Source organism: Athene noctua, chromosome 13 (assembly GCF_965140245.1).
Source record: "Athene noctua chromosome 13, bAthNoc1.hap1.1, whole genome shotgun sequence".
Classification (NCBI taxonomy): domain Eukaryota; kingdom Metazoa; phylum Chordata; class Aves; order Strigiformes; family Strigidae; genus Athene; species Athene noctua.
In genome coordinates, this window is record NC_134049.1 from 4,965,135 (window position 1) to 4,981,564 (window position 16,430).

The 16,430-nt window shown below is 40.7% G+C and overlaps 1 protein-coding gene across 2 annotated transcripts; it reads left to right on the forward strand.

Moving 5' to 3' along the window:
• The first annotated feature begins 1,288 nt into the window (after positions 1-1,288).
• On the forward strand, positions 1,289-11,720 carry HDC (histidine decarboxylase). 2 transcript variants are annotated; one of them, XM_074917115.1, is made up of 12 exons: positions 1,289-1,395; positions 2,227-2,399; positions 3,455-3,568; positions 4,921-5,043; positions 5,874-6,008; positions 6,923-7,066; positions 7,308-7,374; positions 8,176-8,338; positions 8,444-8,534; positions 9,720-9,818; positions 10,504-10,605; positions 10,825-11,720. In XM_074917115.1, the coding sequence occupies exons 1-12, from the start codon at positions 1,368-1,370 to the stop codon at positions 11,584-11,586; spliced, it is 2,001 nt and encodes a 666-aa protein (XP_074773216.1). In that variant the 5' UTR covers positions 1,289-1,367; the 3' UTR covers positions 11,587-11,720. The 2 variants fall into 2 exon arrangements, with proteins under 2 accessions (XP_074773216.1, XP_074773217.1); XM_074917116.1 differs by lacking the exon at positions 9,720-9,818.
• The last annotated feature ends 4,710 nt before the right edge of the window (positions 11,721-16,430 follow it).

The window sequence follows — 16,430 nt, forward strand, 5'->3', positions numbered from 1 at the left end:
GCAGAAAGCAGGAAAGGTTTTCACACTGTTCTGTAGAAAGTACACTGTGGAGAAAGATGTAACAACTTTCTAGAATAATGCAAGCATATAGGCTGCATTATAGTACACGAGGCAGAAAATCAAAGCTGCTCTGACAGCCAGTTCTCTTCTGTATGGTGAGCTGTCGTGTATCAGATGAAGGGTCTGCCCAGCCTGGTACCCGCTCTCCCAACAGGGCCTGGCCCTAAGCAGGATCTTAGGGAATTACAAAAATAAGGCAAGCATATACTGTACTATGTAATAATTTCTCTTTCTGGTGCTTAGCCCATAAGTCCTACTTCTCTCTTTTCCCAGGGCTGCCTGGTATCAGTGGAGAGCAAGTGAGTTCCTTCTGGGGAAGTTGATAAGCACTCAACATTGAGTACGGTGTCAAAGGCCGTGCTGCCAAAGATAGGTCAGGATGTGTTTACAGGTCCTAAAACTGGAACAAGGGGGAATCTACACAGCTGTTCTTCCAAACGGAGAACACTTCAGGTGGAGGACTTGGAGGAATTCTGGAGATGCAAAGCCAAATTGCAGTGCTTATGCATATCATATGTGAGAAAAGGAAGCCATGGTGGGGGGGGGGGAAAGGTCCCAGCTCAGCAGTTGAGGGTGATATCAGTGGAGGAACATCACCCTGCAGTGTAACCTGGTCTGATCTGGAGGGGCTGGAAATCCACAGAGAGGATCGTTGCTGCTTTGTATTGCAGTTCTGGAACTGGCAATATTTGCAGTGCCTTTCCTTCTAGCAGCAAGGGATTGACAGCATAGAGACTGAAAACTTGGGGGAATGCAGGTTTTACTCTCTTAGGAAAACACAGTCCTACAGTTCTTTAAAAAAGAAAAAAAGTCCCTGCCTTCACTGTCAAATTCATTAATGTGCTGGTGCCTTGTTCTAGGAAATACTGCTAGTGCAGTAGTTCAGTGTACTAGAGTAACATGGCTGCTTTTATTTGCTTTTGGAAGCTCTTGAGCTTTTTCTCTCCAAGTCTGATGTTAATGTGTCTTATATTCATGACATGGATTACTGTGAGACTTCTGAAACATTGTTTGAAAATTGGAAAGGGTTAGTGCAGAGGCAGCTCCTCTTACAGATACACTATCTTACACATCAAAAGAGCACAGATGAGAACATAGTAGAGACTGTAAAAGCTCTCAGTTGGGAGGAGTTAGATAAACACTCACCAATAACCTGCCTACGTTAAACCTTTTCCAGAATGCATGAGTCTGAGAGATAAAGGGAGCTATAAAGGGTGAAGCAGCTAGCAGGGCACCAGACCAAACTGCCCACAGCTCCTGAAGGGTCGCAGCCCAAGTTTGAAGAGGTGCTTTTAGAAGGAATCAGTATGGAGCCTGAAGAGTACAGACGGAGAGGTGAGTGATCCTCTGCTCTTGGAAATAGGTAGCATTTGCACAGAGATTAACTGTTGTAGGGCTGGGAGTGGTACCCAAAATTAGGATGGGCTTATATACTTTTTATTTGCACGCATGTCCTTGAGACTTAAATCTGCTGAGGCTGAGCCAAAAAAGGTATCCCAAGGTTGAGCTTAAATTAGTGGGTTTAGAGTCAGTGAATGACTTAAGTTTTTTCATCTTACATGTAAAATACTGTGGGAAAGCTGCAAAACCGTAGTTCTCTACCGTGGCTCTTCCCTGGCTGACACCATGAAACTTCAGTCATACTGGCACAGTTCTGGAGATGGAGAGCAAACTTTGGTCCCAGGGCTGGAGGAAATTTCCTAAAAAGTGGAAAAAAGTTGTGGAGCTGTGCAGCTGTTTTCAGAGGATGCAAAAGTGGGTCTGCTATAATAAGAGGGAAGCATGGGGCATTATGAAAACTTAATTTCTGTGAAATGCAGTTTCAGTAAATCTGTAGGCAAGAAAATCTGTCTGTCCTCTCAGTAATCAAACTGTGCTTGTACCATGATTGCATTTTAAAGGTACATTTGAACTATTCAGTGACAACACTGAAATAACCCTGTGAAGCTGTTCTGTCCCCATGAAGCCTGTTCTGGAAGCTGTGTCCCTACGTTATTAGATGGGCCAAGCAGGGTGTAGGAGGAAGGCTAGCTCCTGTGTCTATCTTAGGAGCCGTGTTCCAAGCCCTGTCCAATGCTAGTGACTCGTACTACTAGCGTGAAGTGCTAATAGTACGAATTAGTTTTTGTGCAGTCAAAACTCAAAGCACTGGTTTGCCTCTTCCAGGGAAAGAGATGGTGGATTACATTTGCCAGTACCTGAGCAATGTGAGAGAGAGACGGGTGACTCCTGATGTACAGCCAGGTTACATGAGAGCCCACTTGCCGGATTCTGCCCCAATGGACCCAGACAGCTGGGACAACATCTTTGGAGATATAGAGAAGATTATTATGCCTGGGGTAAGAAATAAAGTATAATCATGACAGAAAAAATTTACATTACTACCTGGAGTGAACACCAAATCCTAGGAATGCAGAGTTTCTGTAGAACATTTATCTAAATAAGCACCCAGAATGTAAAATAAGTCCGTCTTGTAGATGTTATGCCTACAGAAGGATTCTGGAGATTACTGTTGTGTTTCTAACTACAATTACAGGGGACAGACTGAATGTATTTTTACAGTATTTTACACATTAAGAATAACTTGTGTTTGCTTAGAGGGGAAACAGGGATTTTCTGACACTGGTGAATTTAGCTTCACAGGGCCTCTTCCAGCTGAACTGCCCTCAGTTTCAGAGATGTGGGAACTCAGGCACAGCAAGGTGTGAAACATCTCTTGCCCAGGGTCATGTATATATCTTGTCTCCTGCTGTTTGAATGTAAAGATCTCCTTCCTGTTGTACATAAATACTGCAGATTCTGCTAAAGGAATTGATAGTACCTAACTAAAATTTATGTAAGAAGCTGTTTCAAAGTCTATTTTAAAATTTTCATTATAGATGTTTGCAGAAACTTGGTCTGATGTAGCAGAGGTATTCACATTAAACATGCTTATGCTGCTGTCCCACATACAAGCTCCTTCAGGTGTGTAGAGGGGAGCTACGTAACTGTAAACTGCTGTGTGTAGCTAGAGGCAAGCTGTTGTTTGACAAAATGAGCAAGAGCAACTTTCTTGCAAGGATTCCCCTTACAAAGATAAATATTTCAAGAAATATTTCTGACTCTGTTGTGTAGCATTCAAAATACCATTCTTTCCTGTTCAGAATCTTTGTCTGCCTGTTTAATTCAGATAAATGCTTTTGCTATAATTTGGAATTTATCTAATAACGACACAGTGTTATCATTTGCTAGTGCTGCACTTCTGTTGATATTATCTCTGTAGCTTTCAGATCTATAACTGCACATAATATGTTACTGTGATCCTTTTCCATCACTTTAAACAGATGCTAATCACTACTCTCGTGCAGAATTTTGTGACTTTTTCAGACTTAACTTCTAGATAATTTTGTTCTAGGTAGTCCATTGGCAAAGTCCACACATGCATGCCTACTTTCCAGCTCTTACTTCCTGGCCTTCACTCCTTGGAGATATGTTGGCTGATGCAATTAACTGCTTGGGATTCACATGGGTAATGAATTTTTTTTGTTTGTTTTGTTATTTTAGGTATTCATTTCCTGTGTGTATTGTACAGGAGCAGGTCATAGTAATTCTTTCTTGTGCTGTGAGTCAGTATAATTATTTACTTTAACCAGTTGTATGTCATTTGCATAAATTTAAAATGTCACTTGAAAAAGTAAATAAATAAATACAATATATAAAAGCAAACATTACCCAGTAGTAAGAGGCGAATGAAGAAAATATACCACTAGAAATGTCTGGTTTATAATTCTTCCCTGTCATCTAGTCTGAGTGCCAAGACTGTTACACAAGCACTGCAGGCAATAGAGCAGCCACCAGCCATGATTTCAAGCTATCTTGTGCTCCATTCCAGTTTTCCTGCTCTTTTGAGAGAATACATTCCTATTTTTCCTTTTCTGAAAATAATTGTTTGGTGGCCTGTCCCAGAATGACTGTGTCCTCCTGAAGCAGCTATACAGTGCTACTTGGTTATGACTCTGCATACCTCAGTAGCGTTCTGAAGCCAACCTTCTCCCCAGTGGTAAAGTTGCCAAGATTTTTAGATGCATATATCCATGCAGGAAAGCAGTGGAAGCTCATAAACCTATAAAAAATGGATGGTTATGGTCTTCATGTAGTTGCGTCAGATTAGCTCATTGCATACACAGAAACCTCAATTTCTGTGCCTTCAGTCTGGGTTTGACAGATTTCTGCAATGTCTGCAAATTTTGCAATGCAAACCGATTCTTTCCTAAGTGGAAAGCTGGACAGTGCAGAGCAGCTTTCATCTTTCTTTTGCTGCTCTTCAAAAAGTCTCCCTTTCTCTTTAAGGACCAAGAGCATGTATTTGTGTGGTACATTGCAGTTCCATGATTTTGTCTCAAATGTCTCGCTGTGATTTTTTTTTTTTTCTTTTAATGACTTTAAAATTATTGATAGTTTAGAAGGTCAGCACTGAGGTGATGCAGGTAATCTGGAGAGAGCATTTTAAGGAGGTTTGTGAGTTTCTGTGAAAGAAAGCAACTCGTAATGAGCAACGTACCTGGAGCTCACCCTCAACTGCAACCTTGACATAGAAGTCTGTATGACAGAACTCACCAAACAACATAGTGTTCATTACAATGGGATTGTGTTCTGCTAGGTATGGGCATAGTATTATACAGTTAGCTGCTTGTATATCCAGTGCTGCAAAGCTTGTTATCTGCTTTGTATTTGTTGCGTCTAGGTGAGATTTCTCTCAAGGCAATTAAAAAGTGTTAATAACTATTTATTTAAAATGTGATATGTGGTTTACCCTAAGGGTTATGCTCCTACTGTGTTTGCAGTGAATTACAGTCTCATTCGCTTTTTTGATTTTTCTAGGCCTCCAGTCCAGCCTGTACAGAACTGGAAATGAATGTGATGGATTGGTTGGCTAAAATGCTGGGCCTTCCAGATAAATTCCTGCACCACCATCCCGACAGTGTGGGCGGAGGAGTATTACAGGTAGGAGAGATCAGAGGTGGCCTCATCCCCATTTTGTTTTTACTCAAGTGAATTTCCCTCTGAGCAATAGTTTTCATGGAGGCAAAACCAAGATCCGCTCTATGGCTCTGAATAGAGACAAATCCCAATTTGACATTACTTAACCGAATTTTAGTATTAAATATAGAAGGTTATAGAATACGAATTGCTATTGCTTTTAGTCCTAATTGTGTTTGGACAAGGAACAGGTATTCTCGTGGCCTTACTAAGGATAAATGAGAGTCAGATTTGGTTTCTTTAGTCTGTTTCACATCACCAAAGTATTCACTAAAGTGATTCTTTAGTGCATAAGAAGGAATCCTTGTCACTGTTCTTCTGCCAGCAGTCCTTAGCCACACAAGAGATTTTTTTTCCTTATGTCTACTTTGTGTCACTGAGAATTGCCAAGATCAAGGCTTGAACCTTTACCTCCTTTCATAAGACCTAAGCAAGTATCCTCTGGAATCAGTGCTGAGGCTGTTATTATATATCTGTGTTGTTATAAGGAGCTTTGCTCAGGTCTGTAATGTTTATGGGAGATAGCTGTAGAAGAACAGAAGGAAAACGTGATTTATTTACTCTCCCCAACTTAGTTCTGCCTGTTAAAAATATGCAGCAGTTAAAAAGCTTTGTTTTGTATTGCTGGCCCAGAGAGCTGCTCATCAGCTAGTGACTTTCCGCTGCATCCCAGCAAAACAGTAGTAGAAATAAGAGGGGGTGGGCATCTGAGCACGTCAATGACTTCAGTAAATCCCTGACAAAATAGCAATGGAATAGCAGTATGTTGCAGTAAATGAGCAATGTCTTTGTAGAGCACTGTGAGTGAATCAACCTTGGTTGCACTGCTAGCAGCAAGGAAAAACAAAATTCTGGAGATGAAGCTTTCTGAACCAGACACTGATGAGTCCTCACTCAATTCCCGCCTCATCGCTTATGCATCTGATCAAGTAGGTTCTTACAAAGAAAACAAATTTGCTTCTGCTGTCTCACCCAGACCATACAATGTGAACTCGCATTTCTGTACCAAGAGACAAACACAAACATGAACAAATCCTTCTAATGTTGCTTTCTGCAGATGGGGAAATGAAATCAGTGTGAGATGAGGTTTCATAGGGTGCTGGCAGTCCTCAAGAGAAGTGTTTTGCATGACTCATTTCTGCACTTCCTTCCTGTTATCCACAAAGGCTAACTCCAGTAACTAGGTGCTGATCTCATGCTGCTTCAGCTTGTTTCTTCACGGCCTCTTTCCACTTGGAGACAGGCATGCTCAGGGTGTTACCTCAGAGCTGCTCCTGGTTGTGGTCTTCACTCTAGACCTCTGTGCTTGTTCTTGGAGGAAACAGCCACACAGTACTGTGCCTCTGCCTGCACACCTGAACTGAACAATCATGTTCCCCTGTGAAAACTGCAACAGGAGAGACACTCAGGCTGGTTCTCTCTTAGTACAATGAAAAGGGCTTTTTCTTGTGAGAGGTTTTGGCTGACCCAAAAGTAGGCATACTTCAGGGGGTTTTATCTTCTTACGGCAGGGAGGAGGCCAGCTGAGGTTGATCCATTTCTAGAGGCTCCTTTAAGATCTGAGTTTTGATAAATGTCCCTCCAAACACAAGATGAGGATGCCTATTATTACATTTTAGAGACCAATACCCAAATAAATGGAGCTCATGTGTTCCTTGGAATTACAGTGTATTACTTTTTTTAGTTGCTCACAAAGGAGAAACTTTCAGACCTGTGTTAATATGGATTATAATAAGGACCTTATCACTGCTTTACTTGCAACCACTGTCTTTTATAAGGCTATAACTTATGACAGCTGTTCAGCCTCAGAGCTTGCTTTCTTACCCTTTTTCTTTTTCAAAAGGCACATTCTTCTGTAGAAAAGGCTGGCTTGATTTCTCTTGTGAAGATTAAATTTCTGCCCGTGGATGAGAACTTTTCCCTCAGAGGCGAAACTCTGAAGAAAGCCATTGCAGAAGACAGAAAGAAAGGCCTAGTGCCAGTCTTTGTACGTTCAACTTTCTGGCTGGGGTTATTGACATGGTGTTGTATTTTTAATGTCAGCATAAAATAACATCTGAAACATTTCTTATTGTGTTAACATACATTACCTGAAGGTTAACATGTATACAAGAATGTCTATTTTATTAAACAAAAGAATTTGAATATAATTTCAACTGTCTGTGATAGCCTCTCTACTTTTAAAGTGTTGCATCTATTTATTTAAAAAATGGTCTGTTTTATTCTAGGTTTGTGCAACTTTGGGTACAACCGGTGTCTGTGCTTTTGACAATCTCTCAGAACTGGGTCCAATTTGTAAGTGTCTTTTTTTCCTGATTTTAAACTATGATAGCACAGAAAAGAGAGTATGAGAATTTTTCATGCCCAAACCAAGGAGAGTAGAAACTAATCAGCTGAGTTTTTCAGATGTGTCTCATCAGTGGAGTTGGTGCAAGACTTTGCAGTGATTTCTGTAAGATTTAGATTAGGATGCTAAAATACATTCTGTTTAAGATGGATGAAATTTGCCAGCTGATAAATCTTCAGGTTATTCAGGGAACACAGACTGTACAGTACAGAGTGCAGTACTGTTGTGGAACAGATACATAAATATTTAACCTAACAAAAGAATTTTGAAGGTATTGTTTGGTAGGACAACCTTTGGAGCCACCAGCTCAATAGGTAAATTTTGACATGGTTGCAGATTCTGTTCCAGCATAAATTCTGACGAGTAGCTGCTGAAGACCTGCGGCACTTTCTTTTATAGGTCAGAGTGTGGCTTCTGGGTCCTTTTTGCTTACCACCATGCCTTTATTCTGTGCAACTGAATTTTATCAGGGAATTTCACTTAATAAAAAGGCAGATGAGAGAAATCAAATGTCGTATGAAATACGGAAGTGAATTTTGCCCATCTGATTTCAGCATTACACTGTATGTTGGGACTCTGGATCTACAGCTTTAGAATAAAACTAGACTGTCGATTGTTTGTCTTGCTTGCTATTTTGTTGTTAGCCTCTCCACCTCCTGCAAAAACATGCACCTAGTTTTCAGGGAGGAGAGATTAAGCATGTACTTTGATTCCTTATGTCCCTTACATAACAGTTGAAACTCCAACAGGTGATGCTGAGGGACTCTGGCTTCATATTGATGCTGCATATGCAGGAACAGCATTTGTATGTCCTGAATTTCGATTGTTCTTGGATGGAATTGAATATGCAGATTCCTTTACTTTTAACCCTTCTAAATGGATGATGGTTCATTTTGACTGCACTGGATTTTGGTGAGTAAAGGCAAAACACACCACCAAAAGAATAACATGCAAATTGCAAAATCTTTCTCTGCACAGTTTGTTGTGGCTAAATACAGTTCATTCTACAATTGATAGGGTTAAGGATAAACACAAGTTACATCAAACCTTCAGTGTTAACCCTGTCTACCTCAGACATCCCAACTCAGGAGCTGCTGTTGATTTCATGGTAAGTTATTTGAGTTGATATTCTAAATCACACATAAAATATTCAACAGACTGAAATTCCTCACACTCTGGAGCATGTTTATCTTATAGCTGGTCTTATTTCATAAAAACATAAAACCAATTATAATGAGATCCTAGTGCAGATTAAATAATAAAACTTTGAAGTGAGCCCTGGTTATGAAAATTAATTATAAAATTTCTTTTAGATATGGAAATTGAAGTACTTAAGATTTTTACAGAGATGGAGATCCAGCCTTGCCTTTTTAGTTATAGAAGGTTCATTTCTGGGCATTGTGTCGCTGAAGTGATTCCTACTGATGACATTTTGGCTGGTTTTCTTGTATCTGACATGTAATTAAAGAGAGAAAGGAGTACACAATGGAAACACCATGCTCTGAAACAGAAGTTGAATGAATTACATTTTTCTTCAGATTAAGGTATTCATAGGAGAGATAAGAGGCGTTTCACTTTAGATCCATCTTACAGCACATTTCAGTACGGTAAAACAAAAGAATATTCACTGCCAATTCTTTCTGCTATGATCTCACCCTAGTCCTGAAAAGATAATTGTTTCCTTGAAATCAATAGTGCTTTTGAGTGGAGAGTGAGTGTAGAGAGGTGGAAAAAAATACATCAATGCATCCCTCTTGTGGTTAAATAGGACCCTGCAACTAATTGGGTAGCTCCCTAGAAGTATTCGTTTACATGTTTTGTCACTTTTTTCCTTGCAGTGGGCGTTACTTCCTCTGGAAGGGTCTACCCCCATATCAACTCTCGCTGTTTATAGATGATTTGGGAAAACGTTCAGGATGGCACTTAAATATGCAAATTACAGGAACTGTAGTGAGCACTCAGTCCTAAAGTGTAAATGGACACAAACTGATAAAGCCCTTTAAATGCAAACCAGTGTAGTTATTAGCTGGTAATTAACTAAAATATCTAAGCATATCTAGGCCATAGATTAAGGGGAATAGCCAAAATCTTATTTTTGCGAATAATTGAAAAATATTTAGACATAGTGTTTCTTTGATGAGTATTTCCTAGGCTTAGCAGATTTTCTGTAATATGAAATTATTTGTGTCAACAGAGATTTCTGACCCAAGTCTGAAGCAACAGATGTCAGGGTGTAAGGGGACACTCTTTCTGTTGTTGTTGCACTCACTGATAGACTGTTGTGTTTCCACAGCACTGGCAAATTCCACTGAGTCGCCGATTTCGTTCTTTGAAGCTGTGGTTTGTGATTCGTTCATTCGGGGTGAAAAAGCTTCAAGCTCATGTCCGACATGTATGTGAATTAACAATGCAAGCATAAATGTGTTATGTTCATTTATTGGTAGCCAAGTTTAATGAATTCAGTGATGCAGGGCTGAGTAACAGAAATCCTCTCACACATAAAGCTTGTATATGAACACTAAATGCTGCTGATTTTACTCTTAAGTAATCTGTAAAGATTGTGTAGACAAAACATTTCCTGTACCCTTCCTGGAAGCAAGAGGCAATGGAAGGCAACTGGATAAGTCAATGCCTTCTGCACAGTACTGAGGACTAATCTGTAGAAGCTTTCTTTTGAGGCAAAGTGGCAGCTGTTTGGGAGGCAGGCAGTAATGGATGGCTGAACCCTTTGCTGTGAAAATTTACAGGCTTAAATCTTTGGAGTGTAAATACAAGGGATCATATTGTGGATCACCCGTTGCTGCACAGGGATGTTAATCTGAGAGGGCACATTCTGTTTTCAAACCTTCTAGAAGATTCCTATGTATAGTCCAGTTGCTCTTGATCATTGCTGAGGATTTGGGCAAAGAGAGATGGACTTTAAAATTCTTAGCTTTGTTGTTATTCTTCTGTTTGCTAACATTCATGCAGTGGCGTGTTTTAGTAAGGGAAGGAATTATTTTTAACTACTTAATTTAGTGTCTCACAGTGGGTTTGTGACAAACCAATACATTACTTTTTTTTTTCCTTAATTACAGGGTACTGAAACAGCCAAATTCTTTGAATCCTTGGTTAAAAGCGATCCACTCTTTGAAATCCCTGCCAAGAGACATCTTGGACTGGTTGTATTTCGTCTAAAGGTAAACACTGGGCCTTTTGCACGTCTCTCTGGAATGAATTGACCACAGCTGATCTCTCCCCAGATGTTAAGAACTGTGAATAAACTTTCATGTAAGAATTTGTAATGCTGGAATTCTTACGAAGGTGTTTAGATGTCACTGGAAATTCTAACTATATTTTTCTAACTGTATTATTCTAACTATAGTTGTTTTTTTTTTTCTTACTTGTATTTCAAACAGGGTCCCAACTGGCTGACAGAAAAACTCCTGAAAGAACTAAGCAGTTCTGGCAGGCTCTTTCTTATTCCAGCAACCATTCATGACAAGTTCATCATTCGCTTTACCGTAACATCTCAGTTCACAACCAGGGAGGATATTCTGCAAGACTGGAACATCATTCAACATGCTGCAGCCCAGATCATTAGCCAGAATTATGGGTTACACCCCATCAATTCTGGTGATGGGGCAACAGTCCCTAATATGATGGTTAAGCCTAGTTCTGATGCCATTAATAATGCTCCTCACCTTTATCTAGATGGAGGAAAATACAAAACACCTTCCAGAAAAATAGTAGTTCAGCCTAAGAAGTTAGCAGCGAGTCCCAGTACATGTGTGATTAGTCAACAAGTGAAAGGTCAAGGGGATCCTCTAGATGACTGTTTTCCAGAAGGTGTCCAAGATGTTACCAAACATAAGTTAACCTCTTTTTTATTCAGTTATTTATCTGTTCAAGGCAATAAAAAGACAGCACGTTCCCTCAGCTGCAACAGCATGCCAATGACTGGTAGTCTTGAGCAATGTAACCTCAAAGCAGCGGCCACTGACAAGAAGGAGTCTCATGCAAATGCCAGAATTCTTTCCAGGCTGCCTGAGGAGATGATGATGTTCAAAAAAAGTGCCTTCAAAAAACTAATTAAGTTCTACAGTGTCCCAAGCTTTCCAGAGTGTAGCATTCAGTGTGGCCTTCAGCTCCCTTGTTGTCCTTTGCAAGCCATTGTTTAACAAGTAAAAGAGGTTGGTGCTTAAGACCTCTCCAGGTAGAAAGAGAACCAAAGTTTGCTTATTCATATGCAATACTACATGTTATTTTGTTCAGTATGTAAGCAGTGGCAGTGACCATTGAGAAAATTCCTGTGCTTTTATTGGTGGAAACCTTGTGTATTTATAGATTAAAATGTCAAATAAATCTTGTAGGCATTTAACATGAAACTAGACTGCTGTGAGGATCTGTGCGTGCAGACAATGCCAACATCAGTTCTGAACTGTGCAAAGAAGAATGGTGTAACCTCTCTAAGGGGTTTTGCTGTATTGCCCAAGTTTAAAACGACAGCCCTGCCATTCTGTCTGTGTTAGAGGCTTGCTGCCTTCTTTACAGGTGTTTCCAGACACCTACAATCACCCCATCTTGAAGGCAGCATACTCAGCCAGACGGATCTTCAGTCTGATCCAGCACAACTATTCTCACGTTACATAAAAATGAGTCCGGTTAACTAGAATAATTTCCATAACTTGATACAACATCACCAAAACTCACAGTGGGGTGTGCTGAGGTGTGTGTTTACAAGGAGCAGTAAAATTTGGCCTGCCTTCCCTTCCTAGTAAGAACAAATTTGTTTTATTCCATTCTGTGATATTATTTGTCTTTTTTTAAATCTTAGGGAAATCTGAGCCACACTTCATGAAGTATCTTGCCAGCCATTGCTCTGTTTGCACCTAAAAGAAGAGATGGCTTAATTCTTCTAAGTTGTTCTGATTCTGTGTATGTATTGTTTGGTGCATGACAAATAAGAGGGCATCTCTGCTGCAGTGGATCAAAGTTAATGTAAGCCTCTAATATAGACTTTTTGATCAGTTGAGACAACTAAGTTTCATTAATGGTAGTTTTAAATGAGTTTTGTGTTTTGACTTAGGGATGAAATTTTTTCGAATGCAGCGGATCACCCTTTAATATGAATATAAATGTATTTACATGAAGATGTCTTACATCGTATTGTACCCACTTCCACATGCTTAGGTGCACAGTATAAACATTCACAGCATTACCAATACATCCACCCACACCCAGGAGGAAGGTAGGTAAAGTATGAAGGAGAAGCCAAGCTAAAATACGAGTTGGAGAAGTTCTGCTTTATTAAATCAATCACACCTTCACACTTTTTATTTCAGATACTGATATTTGCTAATATTAATAAATAGGATTTCCTGGTAAGGTTAGAATAACAGATGCTTTAAAAACTGAATATTATAAAACACAGATTTTTGGACATGCTCACAATTTTTTACTGGGTCATAAATGTCCTGTGTCATTTGGGCACACAGCTTTTCTTTGTCATCCAGGAAATACAGGCAGTCTTTGACTGCTGGATTGAAACTAGTGGGTAGTTGGTATGGTACTTAAAAGTTGCTGTAAGTTCAATGGCACCTACAAAACAAAATTACATCTCTACTTACCAACGTCAGCATATAATGGTGGGAATTGGATTAGATTTCCTAAATTTAAGGGGAATCCTATTTAAAGAAAACCCATGCAGCACAGAAGTCGAAGCCTTACTACTAGAGGTCTAAGCTGTCTGATTCCTCACCCTCACAGCCCCAGGGTGTCAGGCACAGAGGGAGCCCTGCGGGTGATCCTTCCCCCAGGCTGTGGTAGCCAGAGGGCCCGTGATGAGGGCTGGGAGCCTGCAGCCCGCAGGCCCTGCCAGGAGCTGGGCCCTGCCCTGCGGACGAGCGGCGCCGGTTCAGGGCCGGAGGCTGGATGGGAAGGTCGGCCTCTTGGTGCCTCCCGGAGGCTGGGTGCAGCCTGCGTGGGACACAGGGCACCTGCACGTCCCCTTGTGAAGCTGCAGTCACAGTGCCAAGCCTTGGCAAGGTTCACGCCAGGAGAAGCTCAGGATGAGGCTTTGTGGTGGATTCAGGGGTGAGCTGCCCTGAGGAACACGTTCCTACCCTCTGGGACTGGCCCTGGGCTGTGCCTCTCCAGGCAGTAGATAGTCTAATAGATAAATAGTAGCTGAGCCAACTGAAAATTTGGGAGGTGACTTAATTTTTTTTTTTTTTAAAAAACCCAACCCCATTTATTGGTAGTCCAGATGCACAAAAGGAATTCACAGTCTCAATCTCTTGGTCTTGCTCTTGTCCAAGGCTGAGACACATTAGTTACTCAGACACCTTGAAGCAAACTCCAGGAATTTCACCCTTCTGACCGAATCCAGTGATCAGAACTCGGTGCTTTTCTTAGTGAAGTTTAAGCAGCCATTACTGTGAATAAGGACTGCTTTTTCAAAAATTTTTTTGTATTTTTGTTAAGTGCCACCAAAGGCACAGTTTCCTGCCCTCTTGGTCAGTTTTGTGCTCCCCTTTCATGTTAAATCTGATCCTTCTCACCACAAGGTGAGTTGAGTCAGGTCAGTCTGCTGGGGAACGTCTTTCTTTACTGCAGGCCTTGTTTCCCCTGACAGATAAATTCACTTTGCTGCTAGGTGAGCTGTGGCTAGCTCTAATGCAGCACAAGTGCTGGGTGTTCAGGCGGGGTGGGTGGGAGCAGAGCTGTCCTTAGTTTAGGTCAGATCTCCCAGACAGCTTCTGCAGTTGAAACTGGACTCAGGGGATTGCCAGTGGCCTACAGCTGGGATTGCCTTTCCTGCTCATGTCCCCGAGAGCCAGCGTTAGAACTCCTGGGACTGAGTGAGGAGCTGGTTCAGGGAGCTAGTGCAGGTGAAAATCAACTAGTTTATGTCTAAGGTAAATTTTGACTTAGTATTTAGATAAATCAGCAGTTTTCTACAGCTCTTCTGTAACAGAGCTACCGTTTCAAACTGGTGCCTCAGGTGTTTTTTTAAAAATTACTTCACAGCTCTAAAAGCTACAGAATGTTTTTGAAAGCTTCTTTATCTGATGGTAACCCCATGGGAGAAGTACAAGCAATTATTACACCCTACTGGCTACATCCACAGCCAGTCTCTCCAGAGCATTGCTGGGCTACCATAACTCATTCCAGCCTCTTGCTCAGAAGAGTGTGTAGCGATATTGTGCTGTGGTCCCGCAACAGGCTGTCTGAAGAAGAGTTTTCCTGTGTAAACTTTTCTTCTTCAGTTGCATCTCTGACTTTCTCAGGTGCGGCAGTGGCATTAGTTCTCTAAGTAGGGAATTGTGATGAGCAGCCTGGAGGGATAAAAGCCTCAGGTTAATTGATCATGAATGTGCCCCAGTGACATTTTGAAGGACCTTTGGCTGCCTTATTATTCAGGACTAGATTTTTTAAAACTTTTAAGTTTTCACACAACAAATACTTGGTTTGCGGGCCAGCTTTTTCACAATACATTGTTCTTCTAAGCTATTCCTTGAGATAAACTTTTTCCACTGTCCTTCAATTACAGGCTCCTCATAAAGTTTTTCAGCTCTACAAATATTTCAGTCATGAGCTAGCTAGCTTGCTGAGACAGTTAAATTTCAGAGGCAATATTTACTGATGCTTAACCTAGCAATGGCAACTAGAATTCAACAGTTTAAACAGTAATTATGTTAGCATTGCTAGGCATTTGGATAGCCCCCAAATTTGAAATAAACTACACAGTTCCTGTTATTTTCTCTATCATTTACCAAGCCCTAGCTACCTGTGTCTGTAGTGTTCCTTCTGATAATTTTGATTTAGCACTAAGTTTTGTTTTGTTCTCCAATGCAAAGCAAAGCCCTGTTAGGAATTAGTCTGTGCTGTGCACTGGGACAATCTGTTTTTCTTCAGTAATCCCAGGGGCTGAAGGTGTGTTAGTCCACTGCTAGATATAGTTTTGTTTGTTCAAGTATTTCTCATTACTATAGCAGTTTTAATAGGTAATTAACTGCTAATTCATATGTTGTTTAATATATTGTGAAATGTGTCATATATGATGTGGCATGACTGAAGTGGCTGGTGCTTTTCTTTTTTTTATGTTATTTTTGTGAGGGATTTACTAATCTAGGCAGGTTGTTTTGTGCTTGTCTAATCTTATGGACTGCCATAGTGTATGTTATTAGTTTTGCTCAAACAGCTGTCATTTTGCCTATAAATTACAGTATGTAAGCTTCAGTATCTTTGCTGAACCAAGTATCAATTTAAATATTGGTAGCCTAGGGACAAGGAGTGCTTTTTTATTGACTTAGTTGTTTGCTAGGTTTTATAGTTCAGTAAACCCTATTTAACAGTTTATCTTCCCTCTTTTTTTTTTTTTTTTTCCGATTAGCTACTCTATTGCGGATTATTGTGGGAGAGCTGATGGAGCTTCCTATGACAGGTTGACACTTGTTTAGAGTTACAAGAGGCACGCGTGCTTGAGCCTGTGCTGGAAACTGGCCAAGGGCTTGGCCCACCACGAGCAGTCGGCAGTGCTGCTCTGTGCTGGGTGTTGCCCATGGGACCTGGCTCTGCAGGAGGCCTTTTGCCAATGTTTGGCACTGCCCAAGTGCCCCTTTAGAGCCCGCACAGGCTGTGTGGCGAAAGATGCTGCTCACTGTGGTTTCAGTTGGTGCTCAGTTAACGAATTTGTGACTTCCAGTGTATGCTCCGTATCTGTAGTCTCCTTATTTCCAGCTTTAAGTCTCCTAATGCTTTGTGGAATTACTTGGAAACCAGATATCTTTCTACTGTAGCTCCATAATAGCTGACATTTGTGGAACTCTTTCTTTTCTCTGCATCAATATCCTCCATGGGGGATGGATGGAATTTCAAGGTGCCTGCAGAGGTCACGAGGGACTGTATTCCTTATGTATTCTACATAATATTCTATTACGTAGAAGTAATTTTTTTCCTGTATTATGAGGCTATAATTTAAGCTCGTATAATTATATAATTAATTTATATAATGAATGCC